This window comes from Ursus maritimus, unplaced genomic scaffold (assembly GCF_017311325.1).
Source record: "Ursus maritimus isolate PB19 unplaced genomic scaffold, ASM1731132v1 scaffold_31, whole genome shotgun sequence".
Classification (NCBI taxonomy): Eukaryota; Metazoa; Chordata; class Mammalia; order Carnivora; family Ursidae; genus Ursus; species Ursus maritimus.
This window is the reverse complement of record NW_024425675.1, coordinates 7,814,789-7,837,432: the sequence shown is the minus strand read 5'-3', so window position 1 is coordinate 7,837,432 and position 22,644 is coordinate 7,814,789. Positions and strand designations below refer to the sequence as shown.

The window sequence follows — 22,644 nt, the reverse complement described above, 5'->3', positions numbered from 1 at the left end:
TCTCTTGCCATTAATTAATTCCAAGCTCATAGTGCTTGTTGATACTATGCAAGGCAAGTTAGAGTCCCCTGCCTTTCACTTCTAATGGAGGAGACTTCCAGGTCACTTCTGAATTTCTAGTGCTCCGTAGATCTGCTGACATTTCCACTTGGATATCTGAAACTTTATAGTCATCTTCTGTCTGTCCCAGTTCACTTTTCTTATCTACTTATTTTCCCTCCTAACTGAAATAGTTAATTCTTAATCATTTCTACTTGTAACAACTCTGGTTCTAACTGGTGACTAATTGCTAGACCACTCAGCCGTTTATATGACTCTTCCCACTTTCTGTTCGTTATAGTGTAGCCTTCATACCATTGCCGGTGCAGTTTGTTTGTTTTTTAAGTTGAATTATGGTACGTTGTTGCTGAAAAAAAGTAATGAAATACAATTAGAAATTGTAATAGCAGTTAGACTTTTGTGGTGAACCTTTTTGTATCTTTAATCATTGTTTTTGCAAGTCTGTATTTTTACACCTTGGCTTTTCTTAAGACAGTAAATGCTATCGTCCCTGATGGTCTTTGAGATGTGTGGATTAAAACTCATAAAACTCATAAAATTCATAAAACTCACAAATTACTTTTAAGCAATTCTTAGAGTTGGTCCTGTAATTAGGAGACTTGATACCATCTTCATCATCTTGAAAGAGAGTACCTTCCCTAAGACTTAACTTTCTTAGTATTGTTTTAGTTGAAAAATTGGCGAAACTACTTAAAATCAAGTTGCAGAGGCTATTTAAGAAATTGAAAAATAATTGCAAAAATATTTGGATATTTGTGACTTTTAATTCTGTATCACTGAATTTTGTGCCTTTTTTCTTTATGTTGTGTTTTTGTCTTTCCCTAATAAAACTCTTAATTTTTTAAAAAAAGTTGCTATAAATGATAGTGATGAAGTTTTGCTCATCTAATTATACATAACATTTTCCATAGGCTGTCAGCCATGTAAGCTATATGCTCTTTAAGCCGTATCTTCAGTAGGCTCACAAATACTTTATATATAAGAAGTATGAATATGTATATATTCCAGATGCTTATGTAAAATGATGATTAGGGATACACGATCTGTAGTATGATAGAAACCAATTGAAATTAAACATGAAATACAACGTATTATTCACTTTGGTCTTTATTTCTTTTAAGGGACCAGTTACTCTCCACAAGAAAATTCACACAACCACAGTGCTCTTCATAGTTCAAATTCACATTCTTCTAATACAAGCAATAATCCAAGCAAAACTTCAGATACAGTAAGTATATAAACATGCCCAGTTTCGGTTTTGGGGGGGGTTCGTGTGTGTGTGTGTGTGTGTATGTGTATGTGTATGTGTGTTTATTACGCCCCCCCCCCAAAAAAATTCCTCCACCAAGTCTTGTTAAACCTAATAAAATTTTGACTAAAGTTGACCTTTTTTTTAATGTATTTGAAGTAATGTGCTAACCTTCTTAGTAGAACTGAGACTAGTCAGGAGATACCATTCGGTATTATTTCATCACTTTTCTTATACAGAGCAAAATTTTACCATTGCAATATCTGAGGTAGAAAGAACTATAGATAATGAAATGTCTGTAGTTAAGGTGTTGTACCTTGAGCTTGTTCTCCTTCTGTAATATATACACTTCTTAAAACATATATTCAGAACATCTGTGTGTTACACACCCTACTAAACACTAGTGATGTAGATTCCTGTCCTCAAGGCAGTGAAAGTCAGGAATTTTAGATATTTCTAAACTGAAGTAACTCAGCTTGGCTTTTTTAAAAGTCAGGGTTCAAATGGAAGTTTTAATACATTCATTCAACAAAAGTTTAATAAGTTTTCAATTTGTCAAGCATATGCTAGGTTGTAGATATATAGTACTAAGAAAATGTGGCCCATCTTAAAGGAACTTCTAGACCTGTGGTGAAAACTGAAGAGTAAACAGTGAAAACAGTGCATGTTAAAGTTGCTTTGGGAGCACTCAGAAGGGAAACTCCAAGCGGGATGAGAGGAAAGTATTAAAGTACAAGTAACACTCCCCAGTGGATTGACTATAACAGCTAGTTGAAGAGGTCTGGAATTTGTGTGGTATGCAAAGGGAACAACATTTACAAAGACTTAGAGAAGTGTGTGAAATAACATAGCATATTTGGAGAACTGCAAGGATTTTGAAAGTGTGAAAGAATGCAAGAGCTCAGGTTACAGAGATAAGTGGGAGCAAGATTGCAAAAAATTGTATATCTTACCAAGGAATATGAATTTTGTATAAAGGCAGTGCAGAACTATTGAAGGATACAGTTGGTGAAGTGACCTCATACTTGGAATTTTAAAAATTCTATCAGGTAGTAGCGTGGAAAATACAAGAAGGAAAGAACAACTAGAAGGCTATAAAGTGTAGGTTGAATCCAACAGATTTTGCCTTGGATATTTGGGTGATCATCATACCTTAATCAACATTGAAAGGTCCTTGTGATTTTTTCTTATTCCTTAATGAAGCAGTGTGGATAGTACATTTCCAAAGAAAATCAAGACATAAATGATAGCATTTTCATTAAGATAAATTTAGAAGTTTTAAGTATTGTATCAGGGTCTAGGTAGGAAAACAAAACATGCTAGTTAGCACAGAAAATTTGATAGCACAGAGAATTTTATATACAGGATTGGCTAAGCAGATACTACGTGTTATTGAGGACAGGAAAAAAAAAGAACACTGAGGTAATACACATATAGAATGTAGTATTCACCCTTAGGGCTCGAGTTCGATAGGAAGAGGTTGTGGTATTTAGAACCTAATAGCTTAGAGGAGGAGCCCTACAGAACTGCTGATAGTACGTCTGTGGGGTATGATGAAGCTAGTTTTGGTTCAGGACAGATAGCAGCTAGAAATTGGAGATAGCCGTGGCTGCTAGGCTTCTCGTGCCTTTCAGTCTTAACTCCAGTGCCTACTGTTGGCAGAATCTAACAGGTAGCTAGCTGACTAAACAATGTAATTTGTCCTAGCATCACAGAACAGTATAGAAGGGGGTGGTGGTGAGACTGGGACAGCAGCTTGGTAAACCTTAACAGGTGTTAGCATCAAACTACTTGTGATGAGTTATTTCCAATAAGGTGTACGTATATTCAGGATTTTAGAATGAATCTGTAGAAGTTGGCCCCATTAATTTACAAAGTAACAAACACTAAAGTTCCATTTATCACTGACATTTCCAGTTTGGTATTTGTTGATAGTTACGGTGGCAGGCCATGTGGACATTCTTTTGGCTTAAAAAAATCTTAATTCAGGGAAAACTAATTCTGGTGGTTTTGATTTCTAAGACCTAGATTAAACATAGATCAGAAAGGATAAATAATGGGCAGATAAGCTTGATTGATCCAAATCATACATGGTGTCAGGGGTTTTCATTTTGTGGGTAGAAGCTGAAGACTGTTACATGAATGGATTAAGTGTTACATGTTTTAAGAATCAGGATTTCCCTTTCTGTAGTTTTCAGCTGTAGGTATATAATTAATCTCCAAGTAGTGGTCATTTTTATTATAATGTGCCCAGTGAGCATGACACATATATTATTTATAAACTGCAAATTTAATCTTACCTGAGAAGTTGGCTTTTGAAACTTTATGCAGGTTACTTATAAACTCACTTTTTGTCTTTAAATCACTTCTGATGGAAGTTTTTAAGTAGTAAGTAAAACATAAAATTAGTTTTTTCGTAGTGAAAGGATAAAAGAACAGATGAATATTAGGTAACTTAGGTCAACACATTTTTAACCCAGGTTAAAATATAGAATAACTTTTTTAAAAAATAGGTTTTTTTTCTCTTTGAAGTTTTCAGGTTTTAAATCTGTCTTTGAAAATCAGTAACAATATTATCTAGTTATCTACACAGACGTTTGGTTGTATGGGTGATTTATATTTATCAACTGTTGATAGTCGAGTTGAAGTTGCCTTATGTTTTCACTATTAGATTAAGATACTCACTCACATGCAGTTTATTTATTTATTGTGGTTTAACACAGAGCCTGACCCATGGTAACTATTTAGGAAAAGCTTTTTGAATGCTTCTTCCTTCCTAATCTAAATCATAATAGGACTTACCTCATGTAGCTTGTTTTAGATTAGTTATGCGTATTTGTAATTTTTAAGAGGCCTCTGAATTGCTTCATTTAGAAAAAATTTATTCCCATTTAAACACATAACTGATATCTTCCCTTCTGTGTATCCACCAGTCTTGATTTGCTGGGAAGTAACTTTAAATTCAATGACAGATGACTTCGCATTTATATTCCAGCTCCATTTGTTATCACGTAAATATCTTCTGCATTTTTTGCAGCTTTTCAGCTTGAGGCTCTCAAGATTATTTTCTGTAACCAGTCTTTGCCTGAAGATACTCTACTTAATTTTTAAAAATGAGAAATTTATCAGAGAACTCTTAAGACTCCATGAAATTCTTTGTTACAATAAATGCTATCTTTGATGTTGATGTTGTTATTCAATGAACGGCTCCTTACTAAAAATTCGTAAGTTAATTCCAGGATTAACCATTTCTTTTCCATCATTTCACTTGGGGAAGAAGTGGTAGGATTCTGTATTTTAAGAGAGAGAGCAGAAAGGGATACAGTTTTTTTTTTTAAGAGAAAAGCACACTTAAAAGACGTTTTGAATTGAAGGAGAGCAGGTGGGTGCCTCCGTAACTGTTCAGTACTATTCTTTCAGAGCAGTCCTTTTCCTACCTTTTGGTCTCAAGACCTCTGTCTACATTCATGAAAATTGAGACCTTTTGTTTATCTTTTATCAATATTTACCATATTTAAAAATTAATTAAAACGTGATAAATATGAGGGCTGTGTAGGTAGGTGACTCAGTTGGTTAAGCGTCTGCCTTCGGCTCAGGGCAGGATCCCAGAGTCCTGAGATGGAGCCCCATGTTGTGCTCACTGCTAAGCGGGGAGTCTGCTTCTCCCTCTGCCTCCTGCCCTGCTTGTGTGTGTGGTGCTTGTGCTGTCACTGTCTCACTCACTCAAAATCTTTATTAAAAAAAAAAACTTGAAAAATAATTTTAAAATCATTTGATTGTAAACCCTTTACATGTTAGCATATGTAATGTTTTTATGAAAAATAACTTTGTAAAAAAAATAGATCTTGACTATCTCTTTAATGCCTGTCTTAATAGGAGATACCTAGAACTTCACATGTGCTCTGCATTCAATCTTTCGTGATAACAAATCTCCTTCCATAGCATCTGGGGAAATTTCACTTTGTTCGTGTGATAGAATGAGGAAGAAAAAGACAAAAGCATTTTAGTATTACTATATGCCTTAGTGCTTATGTTGGCAAGTACATCAAGCCTAATTCAGAATATTTGAAGTGTTTGCAGGCCTTTTTGGGGGTTCTTAGTTGTAGATATTCTTTCTTTTTAATCAAATTTAATAACTTAAGATCTGATGTTTAATATGATGATGATAGTTGGTAACACTATATTGCGTAATTGAAACTGGCTAAGAGTGAAGACTTAAATGTTTTCACAAAATCTGTGAGGTGTGATGGATGTGTTAGTGAACCAGATAGGCGGAATCTTTTCATGGTGTCAAATCATCACAGCATACACAAAGTATCTTCCAGTTTTGTCAATTATACTTCAGTAAAGTTGAAAATACATAATGAAGAAAAGCAGTAACACCTGTTGCACATCAGCATTTTAAAAATTCCCCATCACTAACCTTTTTCCCCATCCCCTTATCCTTTTTTGAGGATGGAAGTGGGGTGAGAAGTTAAGCTAAAGTTACTGGTATGTTATTGTAATGCTGTACCCTGAAACACATTTTGTTAAGTAAGACATTAACTTGCACTAATCTAAGATTTGGTGGGCAAAATCAGTGCAGTGTCATAGACCCATACTCTTCAAGGTTCTGGTCTGTGAACTTTTAACTGTCCTGGAGGTTATGCCAGGATGTAAATTAACTGTCGTTAAATAATACGTGGTTTACTTGAGCTGAAGTTTTGTTCTGTTTTGTTTTTCTTAAAGTGAGACTCTTGACGGAGAAAAGAGTATGTCAATATATACTCCTTCCTGTTCCTTACTTTCTTCAGAACAGTTCACAAAACCATCACTTTGAAGAGCCCTGGTGTAGACCACTCTGCCCCACTCTGATGTTCTCTGTCCACCTGCCTCAGATCTTACTCTACTTCTTCAGACCAAAGTAGTAATCAATCCCATATAACCACTTTCCAAGGAAACCAAATTTTCCAGATACATCCATAGAAGTGTTCAGTTTGTATAATAATTTAGGTACAAGGAGTGGTGAGTGGTGAAAGAGAACTTTCTGAATTTGGTCTTCTGTGGGTTTCTGCAACTTGGTTGTAGCCTACTTCTGAAAACTTAGAAGGATTGAGAATTAACTTTCCCCCTAGTATGAGAGTTTTGGAGGCACAGGGCTGATTTCCAGTCACTTTATTATTTTGAGCCATAATCCCAAGAGCATAAACGTGGCAGAATATGCAATATTTTTTCATCTACCCTCCAAATTATTGCGGCATTTTGAGAATTGGTGTTGATTTGTTGGAAATAACGGGCATCCTGAAAGCTAGGTTTTGATCCTTTCTTCTATCACCAGTTAGTTTTGTGACCTATCGACAACTCTTAACGTTCTCTAGGCCTGTTTCCTACTTGGTAAAATTAAAGCTGAGTCAGCAGGGCTTGAGCGTTCGTTTCCTCAAGCTTTAAAATTGTGTCACGGTACACTGGTGAACCCAGAAGAAGTGTAGACTACCAAAGTATAACATTTCAAGCTCCTTTGAGAAAATAGTCAAGAAATGCATCTAGAAGTGTACTCAGTATTCTACCAGATTTCCTGGTACTTATAAAATACCTAAAGAGAATGTATTTGAGAGTTTTTGAAAGGCTGGTTTTGTTAACAGGGACTTGAGTGATGCTGCTGACCCTGTGTGTGAGACAAGGTTTAGCTAACACTTGCCTCGTCTCATGGATTTTGACAGTGAAACAAATAATAGGCTTTTAATTAGCTTTGTGGGTTTTTTTTTTTAATGTTGTGGGGGTTTTTTTTTTTCCCACTAAGTAACCGTAAATACAGGCAGGTTGTTCTCTGTTAATACTGTATATGAACACTGTTGTGCATAATGAGTTTAGAACTGATGTGCTATCATGTCATCAAATCAGTTAGTCGACTGTGGATTTTCTAAACGCCCCCCCCCCCATGTGACTGGATTTCAGCAAGTAAAATTATAATGGGAACTTCGGTAATGCTTTTCTAAGTCAAGATGTTAATTTTGCGTTTCTTGTTTTGTGCCTAATAAACTAATGTATATTAATGTGTTTAATTTCATATTTTACAGGATTTTCCATTGTTATTTTTTAAGGTGTTCATAGACTAAGGTCTCCTAAGATGTATATACACAGATAATTACATTCTAGATCAGAATGCTTTTATTTCATGGCCTTTTCCCTTATATGTGCTTTGAAAACCATTGGCAATCTTGATGTTTCATATCAAGTGATTAAATAGTATTACTATTTCTAATTTTTAAAAATGTATTTTTAAGCCTTATGATTCTGCAGATGACTGGTCTGAGCATATTAGCTCATCTGGGAAAAAATACTACTACAATTGTCGAACAGAAGTTTCACAATGGGAAAAACCAAAAGAGTGGCTTGAAAGGTATTTGCTCTTACTAATTGAAAAATATTTCTTACTCTTGATTTTATAGCTTAACATCTTTAGAACATTCTGAGCTTAGGTTTCTTACAGTGAAACTCATCATTCCCCTCTTTAACTGTAGTAATTGGCCCATTGTGTTTTCTGTAATTTTCTCTTTACTTAAAAAACAAAAAAACAACTTGGACAGATAAACAACTGTCCACAAGGACCTTGTAAACTGTCAGTATATTTAAGATTTTATATCAGCCTACACTTAATACATCTTCCTTGTAATTTGTAATAGAAATCTTCATAATTCTTAAAGTACAATAATGTGTTTCCTTCATATATGTAGAATTAATACTGGAGAATTTTGGTTGTAGGGTTAATGACTTTATAAATAATTGCTATAATATGACCATCCCTGAGAAACATTACTGTTCTGTTAGCCATAGTTCATCTCCCACACCAGTTGATACTATGGCTGTGTTCCGTTCTTTTGTTTTCCATATACCGTTTTGTTGAGCATTTGACCAGAAGTGTTACATGTAAACTCATTGTACTTGATGTGATTTTTATGGGTTTATGTATGTTTTATTTTTAGAGAACAGAGACAGAAAGAAGCAAACAAGATGGCAGTTAATAGCTTCCCAAAAGATAGGGATTACAGAAGGGAGGTGATGCAAGCAACAGCCACTAGTGGGTTTGCCAGTGGAAGTAAGTATTAATTTTTTTCTTTGAAACAATGTGGTGTTTGATTCACTCCTCTAGTTCATATATTTCTATCTATATACATAGCTGTTTACATATGTAAACTAAAATAATAGAAACATACAGGTTTCTTTTATGTTAGATATGTCTTCCTAACCTTCACCATTTTGTTTCCTGGAAAGAAAAAGGGTGCACAAAGAAATAGTACACACATGTATTCATCACTACTTACAATGGTTGTAACAGTTGAACTGGTAGAAAACAAAATTTCATAATATTGTGGATTGTTTTTTTAAACAGGAGTTTTTTGGGTTTTCCCCCTTTTCCTGAATTGTCTCCTCTTAAACTGGACAGTGAGATGCCTTCCAAAACTCACTGTCTTTCTGTCTAATAGTTGAATTGTAGTCACACAGAAGTAGTGACATCAAAGTGTCTGTTACGTTCATCAGTGAGAAACTTTTTTATCCTGTATCTGGAAACTGATTTTATCATGATCATAGATGTAGATAACATCTCCATAACTCTGGGCATCCTGTAATGTTTTTTTGAGGTCAGATTTTTGTGTAAGTGGGACAATATGAGTAACGTACATTTATTTCTGAATTCAAATTAAATTTGTATTTGAAGCTTTTACTTAAAGGTATTGTATTCCCAGTGGCTTCCCTTGCCCAGAATAGAATTTAAATGCCACCATAGAATTCTTAGGCTCTTTATTAAATTTTGAGATTTGAGAAGAATTTTTAAAAGATGTGTTCAGGGAATTCTTGGAGTTAAGCATTTGAATCTTCCTTCTGTAACTTAAGTAGGGGATGTATTTGGTCTCAGCAGAGGATACTGATTTTTTGACAGGAAAATTTTTAAGATAAAACATAGTAAAGTAACATAGTTCTTCAGCACTGAATGTTTACGGTATGTTCTTTGGAACGCTTAATTTTTTATATTAGTGAAATTGTACTTAATTCTTAGAAAGCAGTGATTTAAAGTACTGAAGTGAGGAAATTAAAACTATTATATTTTGAGACAGAAGACTTGGGTTCTAGTTCCATTTTACTTAGTATCTTAAGTAACTGTGACTTCTGCCAAGCAATCAGAAATGAGGTAAAGGTTTTCCTCTCCAGGTTAAAAAAAATAGCACCCAGCTTGTGGTCCTCCTGAACAAACTGCTGAGGGATATTAGGGGGTGTGGAGGAGGAGTGGCAGATGGGTGTAAAAATAATCACTTTTTCTTAGATATTGGGCCATGCCTCTCACTAAGTGGGCGATGGTTCCCAGAGAGAGAAAAAATAAGAGTCTAGTGTGTCTGCTTTATTCTTTCCAAAATACCCTATCATTTAAGTCTCTTCTCCCTTGAGGTAAATGAAGGAAGTAATTAAAGATCTGGTGGAAATATTGATGGAAGTGAAAGTAGTATTTTTTATCTTTTTAATAAACCATCTTTAAATAAAATCAGAGTTGTGTTTTTAAATTGTGTGCATCTTTTTCTTTCAAAAATGAAGGAGTTCCTTTCTTTTTTCTTCATAATTTGAAAAGTGAAGCATGTTTGTTATTTAAAAATAAGAGGGAACGTTTTTTAATTCATGAACCAGGAACTTTGGGGGACATATGTTTTTTTTCCTGTGTGTATATATACATGTGTATAAAAACTACGTATGTATAGGTTTTACATCAAAAGTGGGATTATATGTTACTGTGTTTAACTTGTTCAGTAATAGCTCAAGGAAATGTTTCTGTGTCAGTTTGGAAATGCGTATGTGTTATATTGCATGGTTTTCACTTTTTTTTTTTTTTTTGGATGTTCCCTCATTTATAAATAATCCTCTATCCATGGATACTTGGGTAGTTTTTAGCCTTTTCCTACTGTCAGCAGTGCTGTGATTTCTATCTTTGCCCACTTGTTGCTTCCTTAGCCAGATTCCTAGAAGTGCAAATGATGAGTCAGTAGGTCTGTGTATGTGTTGAACTAGTGTCACGTGTCTCACTTTTTCAGTTTTAAGTAATATTTGAGAAAAACCTTAGCTATATTTCCTTTTATTTTTCCTTAGTTGGTCAACTGAGTTAAATACTTAATAGTGTGGTAGTGAGGAAGTCATTAAGCCATTTAAGTGTTAACTTTTACTATCAAAAAAGTGTTGGCAGAGTTTTTCCATGTGTCCAGTACATTGGAGTTCATATTGGGTAAGACCTAAAGCTTTGTAGTTCGTAACTGCCAATAAAAGGTGTGGGGGGTGGGGAGACTGAAAGATTTTATATGTAAAGAGATAAAGGTAGAAAGTAGATTTTTTATTCAGAACTTGACATTGAAAACTTTATGGATAAAATTTTTAATTTAATATTACTGCTACTAGATTATTTTCATTGTCTTTAATCTGTGCCTCATAGGATGATTGTTCGATGCTTACAGAAGCCTTAATTTGGGGTTCCTCAACAGTAGCACTAATAACATTTTGGGTTAGGTGATTCTTTGTTGTGGGATGCCGTCCTGTGTCATAGGATGTAGAGTACTGTACCTAGCCTCTACATGTTAGATGTCAGTAGCACACCTCCCCTCTTCCTACTTGTGACAGCCCAGAATGTCTCCCGACATTTGCCAAATGTCTTTGTTCTGGGGGGTGTGCAAATAGAGTCACTGCATTAACCGTTTTGCCTAGAATTGTGAATCACAGAAAGCTGTTGCAGCTGCAGCTTCCTTAGTTACTGTGATGATGCTGCCATTTTTTCCCCCAGAGCTTACAAGTGTTGGAAGAAGTAACAGCTTTAATTTTCATCTGAATACATTTGTTTGATATTCTTTCACTGTAGTCATACGGAACTGAGAGCGATTTTTCTGATGTCCAGGAAATAAAAGTTTTTGGTAGTCAAGTGACAGGATTGGTGGGAATTGGACATGGTATTATTTCTGTTTTATCTGTCCCTGAAAGTTTCTATTGTAGCAGTGTTCTTTTCAGAAAGAACTTGTAGAATAAAATTTCTTAAGTTTCTCGTGCATGCAAATTGGTAGTTTACCGATGAGTTAATGTCATGCAACAGATGTTTGTATTCTGTGTTAGCTCAATCTATTTGCTCATTTTTTCTGCTAAGGTTGATATATGTGTAATTTATAACATTGAATTTCATTTATTAAGTCAAGACTTTGTGTTTTGGTGTAACTGAAGCTTTTTGGCAGTATCCAGTACATTTTGTTTAGTGTGTAACATGTAGGAGTTGTGCACTGAAGGTTTGGAAACTGACTTGTAGTTTAAGCATACTTCCTTCTTTGTGCTGTCTTGGTCTCTAGACTCAGAGGACCCATGAATGAAAAAACTAAAGTACGCAACAGGGAGGGAATCCTTTGGTAATATTATTATTATTACATATGTGCTTTCGAATCTTAAGATGTTTCTCTACTTGAAAGTTGTTTAATTTTTAGTTACTGATTAGACTATGACAATTTTGGCTAGAGATTTTTTTGATCAGTATAAATTTTATTACGATTATTGAAAATTTTCTTATACTCTTTTTGGAAGCAGAAGTACTTCTGAGGATTAAGTATTTCTGTGACTTTAAATTGGAAGAGGATGTTTGTAGTATAAGTGGTAATAGCAGGTAGATTTTTCTGACTGTGCTGCTGGATGTAGGCCTTCTATTTTCAGACAGCATTATCTATAACTTGAGTTTATAACTAACTGGTATTGTTAGCATTATCAAAAATATGAACTGATTTACTTACCAAATGCACAGTTCATCATAAATTCAGCCATCCCAGAATGAGGTCATGTAAGCCTTAGCACAAACTATTTTAGAGACCACTAATAGCTAGTTTAGTATTCAGAAAAATCAGGCTAATAAAGCTAATATTCCTTTGCAGTTGAACCACTGTGGATAATTCAGTTATATTAGAACCCATGGCCCGTATTTTAAAAGAACGGACTATTTGCCTTTCATATTTTAAAATATTTTAAAATTTCTCATTTGAGTAAAATGTTGTAACTCCGTATATTGATTCATTTTTTCAGTGTTTTGTTTGAACTGCGGTGTGGTTCTAAAGAATCCCCCAAAACTAGTAGCCCACTTGAAATCTGAATATAGGTTACTTAGAGTTGAGCTAAAAATCCTCTTTCAGTATTTGGATATTTCTATGCTGGTGGTAAAACTGCAGATACTAACTGGGCTTGCAGTTTTATAACAAGATACAAGTATGTTGCTAAATTAGCTGATGTTAAAGACAGGATTCTAACGTAATCTTTTTTCTTCCCCCTTCCGTCATTCCGACATCTCTTTTTTCGAACTGTGAACTAAAGTGGAAGACAAGCATTCCAGTGATGCCAGTAGTTTGCTCCCACAGAATATTTTGTCTCAGACAAGCAGACACAATGACAGAGACTACAGACTGCCAAGAGCAGAGACTCACAGTAGTTCTACGCCAGTACAGCACCCCATCAAACCAGTGGTTCATCCAACTGCTACCCCAAGCACTCTTCCTTCTAGTCCATTTACGCTACAGTCTGATCACCAGCCAAAGAAATCATTTGATGCTAATGGAGCATCTACTTTATCAAAACTGCCTACACCCACATCTTCTGTCCCTGCACAGAAAACAGAAAGAAAAGGTATGCCATTATTACTAGATGCTGCACGTTGAACTATAGTTTCTGAGTTTTTGATTATATTACATTATCTCCATTAGATTGAATAAGACTCTTAATTATAAGTTCTTTTTAAAAGTCTCTTAGAATGTTACTGCATAGATTTAGGTCTAGAATTAGCCATATTTAGATTTTTTCTTCTAATTTTTAATTACGAAGCCTTAGAACTGTTTTTTGCCTTTGACACTTTGAAGTCAAGTGCTTAATTTATAACAGTAATGGCTTAACTAACTTATCAAAGTCAGAGGACTGTCCCTTCATATTTGTATAAAGTGATTTTTGGTTTTTGTGATAATTGTCATGATGGTTTAGTTTAGATATTGTCTCAGTTTTCTGTTAATTAAAAATTTGATATGAATAGAGACATTCTAAAACTTGTTACTTCTGCATAACATGCAACTCTTGGTTTCAGTTTGTGAATTAGAAAACTGTGTCCTGGGCCACAAGATAGAGTCTTAATGTCTGAATTAGAACTTAAATCTGAAGGGAAGTTAACTTCGTAACTCAAATTGTGTTTATCCAGCTCAGTGCTGATAACGGTAGCTTATTAAGAGAGAAAAATTGTGGCAACAACTCCTTTAGAAGGTAACACGTAACAAGCACAGTGATGAGTTAAGTGTATTTGCACAGACCACTCACAATTCTAAACTTAACACATTATAATGTGTTTTAAGAAATTAAGGAAATTAAAAGGCAATAAGTAAATTATGGGCAGACCCATTAGACTAATTAGCAGATTAGCATCAGTAAATATTGAGAAACTTTTAAATGTCCTGTGGGTTCAGGAGATGCTACAGGGATCTAATGAGTCTTTAAGCTTTTAATCTATTGTCTGATTCATTATTTCACATTGATTTAATTTGCTGACAAAGGGTTCTCATAATTAGATTTCTTTTGCTTCTACATTTCCTTTTATGCATGTTATTTGGATTTCGTCTGTAGTCCTCATGACATTATTAAGCCACATACTTTTATTGTATAGGGCTTACTGCATTATAAACAGGTGGTTCCAAATGTTGTCAGATTCCCCTAAGATGGTTTGTATCAAAATCCATATGTGTAAGTCATATTTACCCTGATGCAGAATTTAATCAGTACTATAAAGAGAATTTTTGAGAGATGAAATCTGAAAAATGCTGTAATTGTTAATATGATAGTACTTCCTAAAGGACAGTAACGGTTCTTCAATTCTTAAAGTTTTAATTACTTGGTCACAGAAATTTTATTTTAAAATCCTGGTCAGTTAAAAAAATCTGATGGCCTTTAAAAAGTCTTTATCTCATTTCATCTCTTGTTCATTTAACTCTTAGCTCTTACCTCCTTTTTGAAATTTTTTTGCTTGGCTTCTGGAATACTGCTAGCCTTCAATTTCCTATTTCTCTTCTCTCCCCTTAAATACCAGTATTTTTCAGCCTTTTGCTGTGTTTTGTTCTTTTTTGCTTGCTCAGTGTGTTCCCTTTTGCCGGGCAGTCTTGTCTACAAAAGTGACTCCCAAATCTTAATTTCTAACTCTTGCATATATCTGCTTCCTTTCGGTAAGCACTTGGTGTCTCCCAGATTCCTCCCTTTCCCCACAACTTATTTTCAGGTTCTCAGTAAGTAACTACACTATCCTCCCAACTCTTTCTTGTTCTTCAGCGTTCGTCCCTACCTGCCTATCAACAAATGCTAGATTCTGACTTCTGTATCTTATGTATATATATCCTTTCTCTGGTTATTGCTGCTACCATTATTGAAACTCAGGACATCTCTTTTGAAATAACCTTCTAATAACTGCTCTGCTTCCTTCTACCCAGACTATTCACTTATGGTGGCATCATTATAAAATACAGATTGGATTGTGTGTTTTCCTTCTAATAGGAAATAGTTTTCCATTATCCACAGGATAAAGTCCATACTACTTAGTGAGGTTATAGCAAGTACTTGACAGTCTTGTTGCAGCCTGACTAGCTTGATCTCCAACATTCCACTCTTCCATTCCTTATAATTCATCCTTTGCAAACTTATACATTTCTTAGGGCGTGTTCTATTCTTGGTTTGAGCCTTTGCTGAAAAGAAGGACATGTTCTGTCTTCCATGCTGTTGAACTCAGTACTCTTTCCTTAAGAGCCAGCTCTAATGTCCTTGGGTTCTCAGTGTCAGTTAACCTCTCCCAGTTTGTGTTTCCTAAGCCCTGGTGCTTATATTTGTTTATTATAGCACTTACCACATTATAACTTTAGTTCATATAATTAAAGTGTTTAGGGTTAGGTGTTAATTTCATGTTGAACTTGGTTCACCTTCTGCCCTTTCCCTCCATGCTTCAAGCTCCATTCCTGACAAACTTTTTAAGTACCATTAAAAATTAACTGTACCAGGCTTGGTGCTAAGTGTTTACTGTATATTTTAGTTTATTTCTTAAAACAACATTGTGAGGGAAGGTGGTGTATCTCTTAGATAAGAACCTGAACATTGCCACTGTTTAAGTACATTTTGTCAGAGGCACCTTCTCCAAAATTCATGTTATCTCCATAAAACTGTAGGTAATGAAAGGTACAAACAAATCTATATTAATTTGGACTCCCAATAATTCAAAATTCCTAACAAATGATAGATGAGTCAATTTCAGCCCTACAAAGTATGTTTGCTAATTACAAACTTTATAACTTCTTTATATAATAATTTTAAACTTAAACAGGAAAAAACTTGATGACCTTGTGATTGACTGTTGAAATAGTGAAAATTGTATAACTTTTCCAAGTCCTCCTTACACATATAAATGAAAGCAGTATTATTTTTTTAAATGTATAACAATTTGGATCTTTTCAGATTGTCTAAATTGTGAAGTGTCCATTAATTTGAAAAATATTTTTTTCCTCAACGGAGACATTAATGTTATTCAAGTTAAGCCTTCTTTTGACTCTTCTCATCAATATAATGATTTCCTTGTTTGATTTTTTTCTTTAACAGATAATTTATATTATAAAGGTTGATGGTTGGGTAAGATCTGACTTTTGGTTGTAAGTGGTAATAGTATAACTAAGCTCTATCTGGGGGTGTCGGTGGTAGGGTGCTGTAATAAATAATATGAGAGCGAGATCTTTGTTACTGTGTACCATTGCTCTATCCCTAGTTCTTGACAAAGTAATAGGCAGTCAGTCAGTACTTGCTGTAGGTGGATAATAACTGAAAGAATGGTAATGAGTGTGTTAAGGGTTGGGGAAGCATCTGCAGTGGTCATGGTTTAAAAAATGTATTTGGAGAAAAAGAAGAGTATTACATTTGTTGTGAATCTAATTAAAGGATGTCAGCAGTAGATTTAGATCTGTTTAATACCATTCTGCCTTTAAAGAAAAAGAACCTAAGAAATTCAGTCTGTGCTTGCTTGAAGAGAGTGTGGAGAATTTGAAGCTCTGGTTTTGTAGGGAACAATCCTGACGTTAGGTAGGGTGAAACAAGGTCAGGTATCTTCTTTTAGATCTGTATTTGTTGTTAGAGTAACATTTGAACATCTGTTGGCAAGATTACTCTCTTGGACAACCATAAAACAAAGTAGTAGAGAGTGATGTGCTTTAAACCTAAAACTTGATTTTTATCAGTTGGCATCCTGTTAACCATTCTTTATTCTTTTTTTTTTTTTTTTTTAAAGATTGATTTAGAGAGCAAGAGAGGGAGTATGAGTGGAGGGGGGTGGGTAGAGAATATCTCTAGACTTCCTGCATAGCTCAGAGCATGACAAGGCGCTTGATCTCATGAACGTGAGATCATGACCTGAGCCAAAACCGGAGTCGGGAAGCTCAACCGAGTGAGGCATCCAGGCAGCTCTGCCCCCCCCTCTGCCTCCATTGACCATTCTAAATTGTTATTACTCTACCTTCTCTTCCATATTCATGAAATGACAAAATAGGCAGGAGACCATTACTTTGGCCAAATAACTGCCAGAGTCAGAGGAGTTTAATGACCTTAATTAGCAAGTTTCTTACTTAGTAATTTAGAGTTATGATTTATTAGCATAGATAAACTTGAAAAGTAAAGCAAAATAGCCAAAGAAGCAGACCTATTCAGTGACTTATGCTAATCTTCTGAGGGCTGGCATGTATCTAAATATTTTAATGGTTACATAGTTTCACAGTCTAATGGGAGGGGGGATTAGTCAGTCATTCATTAACATGAGGTGTGAGTTAATCACTTGGAACCCTTTTATGTTTTGATGGTGTCTGTAGACTTGAATGAACCTGAAGACTTTGGTGTGCATTAAGGCAGTAGCCTTTTATAGCCAGTGTAGGTCATTAACTAGCTTTAGTGGGCTACATTCAGCCCTCCCTCCATTGCTTTGGTTTATGATAATTTTTAGGATTACTAACTATTCATGAAAATTAGGAAAACTGGCCACAGACTTAGTGACTCAAATTTTGTTGAATAACGGAATACATTAGTGGAAAAATTTAGTCTGTTTTAGTCAGTAAGTTTAAAACTATGTTAGTCAGCCTAAGATGGCACACTTTGAATAATGAGACAGGGGAGATAGCTGTGATAAAAGAATATTAGAAAATACTGTTTATAATTTGAGGGGTAAGGGAGGGGTTTTTAAATCAAGACCCAGAATGCATTTGCCTTTAAAAAAAATGTTCATAGATTTGAACACATAAGACATTTAAAACTCTCTGACAGAGATAAGGTTTGAAAAGGACACATCTCAGATTGGGAGAATATAACTTGTAACAGATTTAACAGTACGTTAAGGATACATTAAGACTACACCAAAACAATAGGAAAAAGACAATCCAGTAGAAAAATTAGCAACAGATATGAGGAATTTAAGATTGCCAGCCTTGGTTTACAGTTATAAAAATGAACTCAAAATGGGTTAAAGACCTAAACTTAGGAGCTAAAATTATAAAACTCTCAGAAGAAAACAGGTGAAAATTTTCATGATGTTGGATTTGGTTGTCATTTCTTAGATGTGACACAAAAAGCACAGGCAACAAAGGAAAAAATAGATGAACTGGACTTCATCAAAATTAAGAAACTTTTGTGCATCAGAGGGCACTCCAGAGTGAAAAGACAACCCACAGAATGGGAGGAAGTAAATTGTAAATCACGTATCTAATAAAGGATTAATATCCAGATATATGAAATCCTATAACGGAACAATTAAATGAAACAGCCTAGTTAAAAAATGGGCGAAGGACTTGAATAGACATGTTCTCCAAGGCCAAGGCAGTAAGCACGTGAAAAGGCGTTTAACATTAGGGAAAGCAAATCAAAACTACAGTAAAATAACATTTCACACCCTTAGGATGACTATTACAAAAACAGCAATGAAAATAAGCGTTTTTGAGGATGCTTTGCATCTCTCGTGCATTGCTTGCCGGAGTGCAAAATGATGCAGCGCCTATGGAATACAGTTTAGCGGTTCCTCAAAGAATGAAACATAGAATTACCATAGGATGAAGCAATTCTGTGCTTAGGTATATAACCAAAAGAACTGAAAGTCAGGAAACCAAACAGGTACACTGATGTTTGTACCAGTGTTATTTACAATAGCCCGAAGGTGGAAACAGTCTAAGTGTCCCATCAGCTGAGGGACAATAAATAAATAAAACCTGTTAGATGGGCGTGTAATATTACTCAGCCTTAAAAAGGAATGAGATTCTGACACATGCTGCTGCAACATAGTGAACCTTGAAGACCTTAGTATAAGTGAAGTAAGCCAGACACAAAAGGACAAATTTGATTCCACTTAATATGCAGTGCTTAGAATGGGCAGATTCATAGAGACAGAAAGTAGAATAGTGGCGACTAGGGAGTGGGATGAGGAGGAGCCCTTGTTTAAATGGTTATAGAATTTCTGTTTGGAGAGATGAAAAAATTTTGGAGATGGGTGTAGTGGTGATGTTTGCACAATAATGTGTAAATACTTAAAACTGCCCCTGAGTTGTAAACCAAGAAATGGTTAAAATGGTAAGTTTTATGGTATATGTATTTTAACAGGGTAAAAAATTTCAAGAGAGAGATTATTGTATACTGGAAATTAAGATTAAAATAAGATTTTTCACCCTTAAGATTAGTGACTACTACCAGTTGGAATATGAGGAAGCACAATTGGTGGGACTAAGTTGGTTATTGCAGGAATCACTTTAATAAAATCTGTTAAAAGTTACAAAATATGTTTATTCTTTATATGTATTATCAAAGATTTCCTTGGTTGAACAAAAAGCAATTTGCAAAAGTATATCTTAATATATTTTGCAGGAGCCCCATACTTACGTACCTTTGTAAAGGTTCTGGGTGGATATATGATTTAACATATTCATGAATTATCAAATTAAAAATCAATGAAAGTCACAGATTATAAACCAAGTGCTGTCACCTAGCTGCCTTATTACAGTTTTTTTCCTACTACATTTGAATACTTTACTTTGTAACTTCTCTATGTGTAATCTTCAGTGTAACACTACTACTACAAAATACAACAACAGACTGCCCTTGTTGCATCAGTGGTTTGAGCTTTGTTCACATGTCTCTTTGAATATTATTATAGCAACTCTCTAAGCATCAGAGGAAATTAATGATAAGAAATGCAGTATCGTACTTTTTACTCTTTAAAGTGCAGTATCTTTTTAGATCTTATTGTAGATCTAAAAGGAATTATTTGTCATAGCAGAAAAATGTAGGTCAGAAATAGATTTTGACTTTGGTTTATGCTCTTGGATACTTTGAATGGGTGCCTAGAATTAGAAGAGGTGAATATTACTTTAAACCTTAACAAGGGTATAGTAACAGATTTCTATGTGATTTTTATGGGACATTTAGTCTTTGGTAGGCTACGCCCCCTACTGGTAAGCATTGGAAATGTAAATGAATAAAACATTTACAAGCTTTTAAAGGGGAAAAAGTTTTGTCAAAGCATATATACAAAAAAAATCAGAGGATAACATATTTTAAAGCTCATATTAAAGAGTTGGTTAGAGGTCTGTAAGTCTTAGAAATGTCAGATGGGAAAGTGACTTTGTTTAAGTTTAAAATAGGTAAGAGACTGAAAAAATGCTCGAAGGAAGCTAGGTTTTTTTAATGCTTGGGAAAGTAAATGAGACTGGAGGATGATATTCTTTAAAAGTGGAAGAACCTATAGAAATGGTTTTGTGGGGCGCCTGGGTGGCGTAGCGGTTAAGCGTCTGCCTTCAGCTCAGGGCGTGATCCCGGCGTTATGGGATCGGGCCCCACATCAGGCTCCTCTGCTATGAGCCTGCTTCTTCCTCTCCCACTCCCCCTGCTTGTGTTCCCTCTCTCGCTGGCTGTCTCTATCTCTGTCGAATAAATAAATAAAATCTTAAAAAAAAATTAAAAAAAAAAAGAAATGGTTTTGTAATACAAAATACTACATTTATTCCCTTATGTACATTTAATTGTCTTTATTTCCAAAGATCCAAGTTTTTATTTATGTTTGATACAAGTTTGTATAAGCACATTAGTAAGTATATTAGCCTTACTTCCTAACAGAATCCAGGTTGAAAGTTTTCAGATAAATAGAATTGTTAATTAAAATTATATAGAGAAAAAGTATATTTGATGACTTTTTATTCCAAATAGTTCTCTTTTCTGTGTTTTTTTTAAAAGAAGAGGTTTAGTATTTTATATGATTATTTAAAATAAAAGCCTACAGAAGTTAAATTTATCTCTAAGACTGTATATAGTTACTCACCTTCATGAAAATAGCATAAAGTAAGCTGTTAATTGTCTGTTTTGTCAGTTAATTATCTGTTATTTATGGATGGAGACCTTAGGCTTTCCTCCCCATTGTCGTAAGTTCTAAACCTGGAGGTTAAGAGGGAGAGGACATGTACTTGAACCTGGGCCTTTATTGCAGTGTGAGGCACCCATTCAACAAGTACATGTTGATGCCATCTTGGTGCCAAGACCTGTTTTGTACCAGGGCCACAGAGGTAAATCAGCAAAATTCCTCTCCTGAGGAAGTTCAAGTTCTAATGGAAGGGAAAGATGATAAACTATATAATAGTAGATGCTGGGCAATAAAATTGATCTCCGTTAGGGCTCTCAGAACGTAGGGGAAAGGTAGCTGACCAATACCTTTGTTTTGTACTATTTAAAACATTTTTTTTAAAGGTTTTGTTTGTTTATTTGACAAAGACAGCGAGAGAGGGAACACAAGCAAGGGGAGTGTGAGAGAGAGAAGCAGGCTTCCCCCCAAGCAGGGAGCCTGATGCGGGGCTCGATCCCAGGACCCTGGTCCTGGGATCATGATCTGAGCCGAAGGCAGACGCTTAGTGGCTGAGCCACCCAGGCGCCCCTCTTGTAGTATTTTAATGCTGAAACTTAAGACTGCCTTTTAGCATTTTATATTTATATTATTAAACTCAGTACATTGTTCTCAGTAACACATGTAGATTGAGGTAAGTAATAGGTAAAATCTTTAACATGTAACATGCTTTGGAAGGGCATTTGTATGGATGTGTCTTTTAGGGAGACGAGGTGAGTGGAGCCATTATTTAAGATAGTGTGGAAATACTTATATGAAGAATCTAAAAAAACAAAACCAAGCTTACAGATACAGAGCACAAACTGGTGGTTGCCGAGGGGAGAAATGAGTGAAGGAAGTCAGAAGGTACAAACTTCAGTTATACAATAAAGCATGGGGATATGATGTGCAGTGTGGCAGCTATGGGATTAATAATACTGTTGCATATTTGAAAGTTGCGAAGAGAATAAATCTTGAAAGTTCTCATCACAAGAAAACAAATTGTGTAACTATGTTTGGTGATCATTTCCTTGTATATACAGATAACAGTGCTGAACTCCTGAAGCTAATAAAATGTTGTGTGTCAGTTACATACACCTCAATAAGAAACTAGCATGCTGAAGACCTGCCTTGGAAAAATGACTTAGCACTTTCCTGTCTTGCATCTTATCCTTACTTCCACTCCTGTATATTTGCGCTACGCTGCTTTATTTTATTTTGGTTTCGTTTCCTTTGATTTTTAAAGTCAAAAGCAACCTTGGAAGCTCTCTAAACTATTTTTTTAAAAATCATCAAGGGATGTCAGAATCACCCATAGAATCCTTACAAGTTCAACATACGCTTGGGCTTCCCCAGGTTCATTAGGAGTGGAGCCCAGGTATCTGTTATTTTGTTTTGTCTATAGATGATTCTGATACGCATTCTGTTGAAAACTAATACTCAAAATCAAACCTTTTAATAGAAAAATTCTGGCCTTTAGGTAAAGATGTTAGCTGTTCAAGGGTCTCATAATAAGTAGTATCAACTGGTTCATCAATGATCTTCTCTCACAGAACTTCAAAAGAAACTTCTCCTTAGGGTAAATAAACTTATTAAAAGTGAGAGTTAAGGATATTTAGTTTTTGTTACTTTATTTCTTCATAGTGATAAGTATTAGTTTTCTATTTTGGGGTGTTTCCTTTTCTTGGATTGAAGGGCAGCACTGAAGAGTTTTTAAGCTGTGCTAATTTTTCAAATCCGTGGGTAGATTTAGCAGCATCAGAATACATTTGAAAACAGTTATACCTTCTCCTATCATTAAAAACAGAAGAAAGCCACAGTAAAAGTAACAGAAAGAGTACTGATTTGATTGTTCATGCAGAAAGTAAAAATACAGAACTTGTTTCATTTTAAACATTAATGAAGA

The 22,644-nt window shown here is 34.9% G+C and overlaps 1 protein-coding gene across 5 annotated transcripts in view; it reads left to right on the top strand.

The window, feature by feature from the left end:
- Nucleotides 1-22,644, top strand: part of WAC (WW domain containing adaptor with coiled-coil) — an 83,918-nt gene that overhangs the window by 45,266 nt on the left and 16,008 nt on the right. For 3 of the 5 annotated variants that reach the window (XM_040645296.1, XM_040645295.1, XM_040645294.1), the window contains exons 4-7: nt 1,182-1,288; nt 7,573-7,688; nt 8,272-8,384; nt 12,656-12,964. In XM_040645296.1, the coding sequence (XP_040501230.1) occupies nt 1,182-1,288; nt 7,573-7,688; nt 8,272-8,384; nt 12,656-12,964 (645 nt within the window). The remainder of the gene's footprint in view (nt 1-1,181; nt 1,289-7,572; nt 7,689-8,271; nt 8,385-12,655; nt 12,965-22,644) is intronic. The other 2 variants (XM_040645298.1, XM_040645297.1) reach the window with 1 other exon arrangement.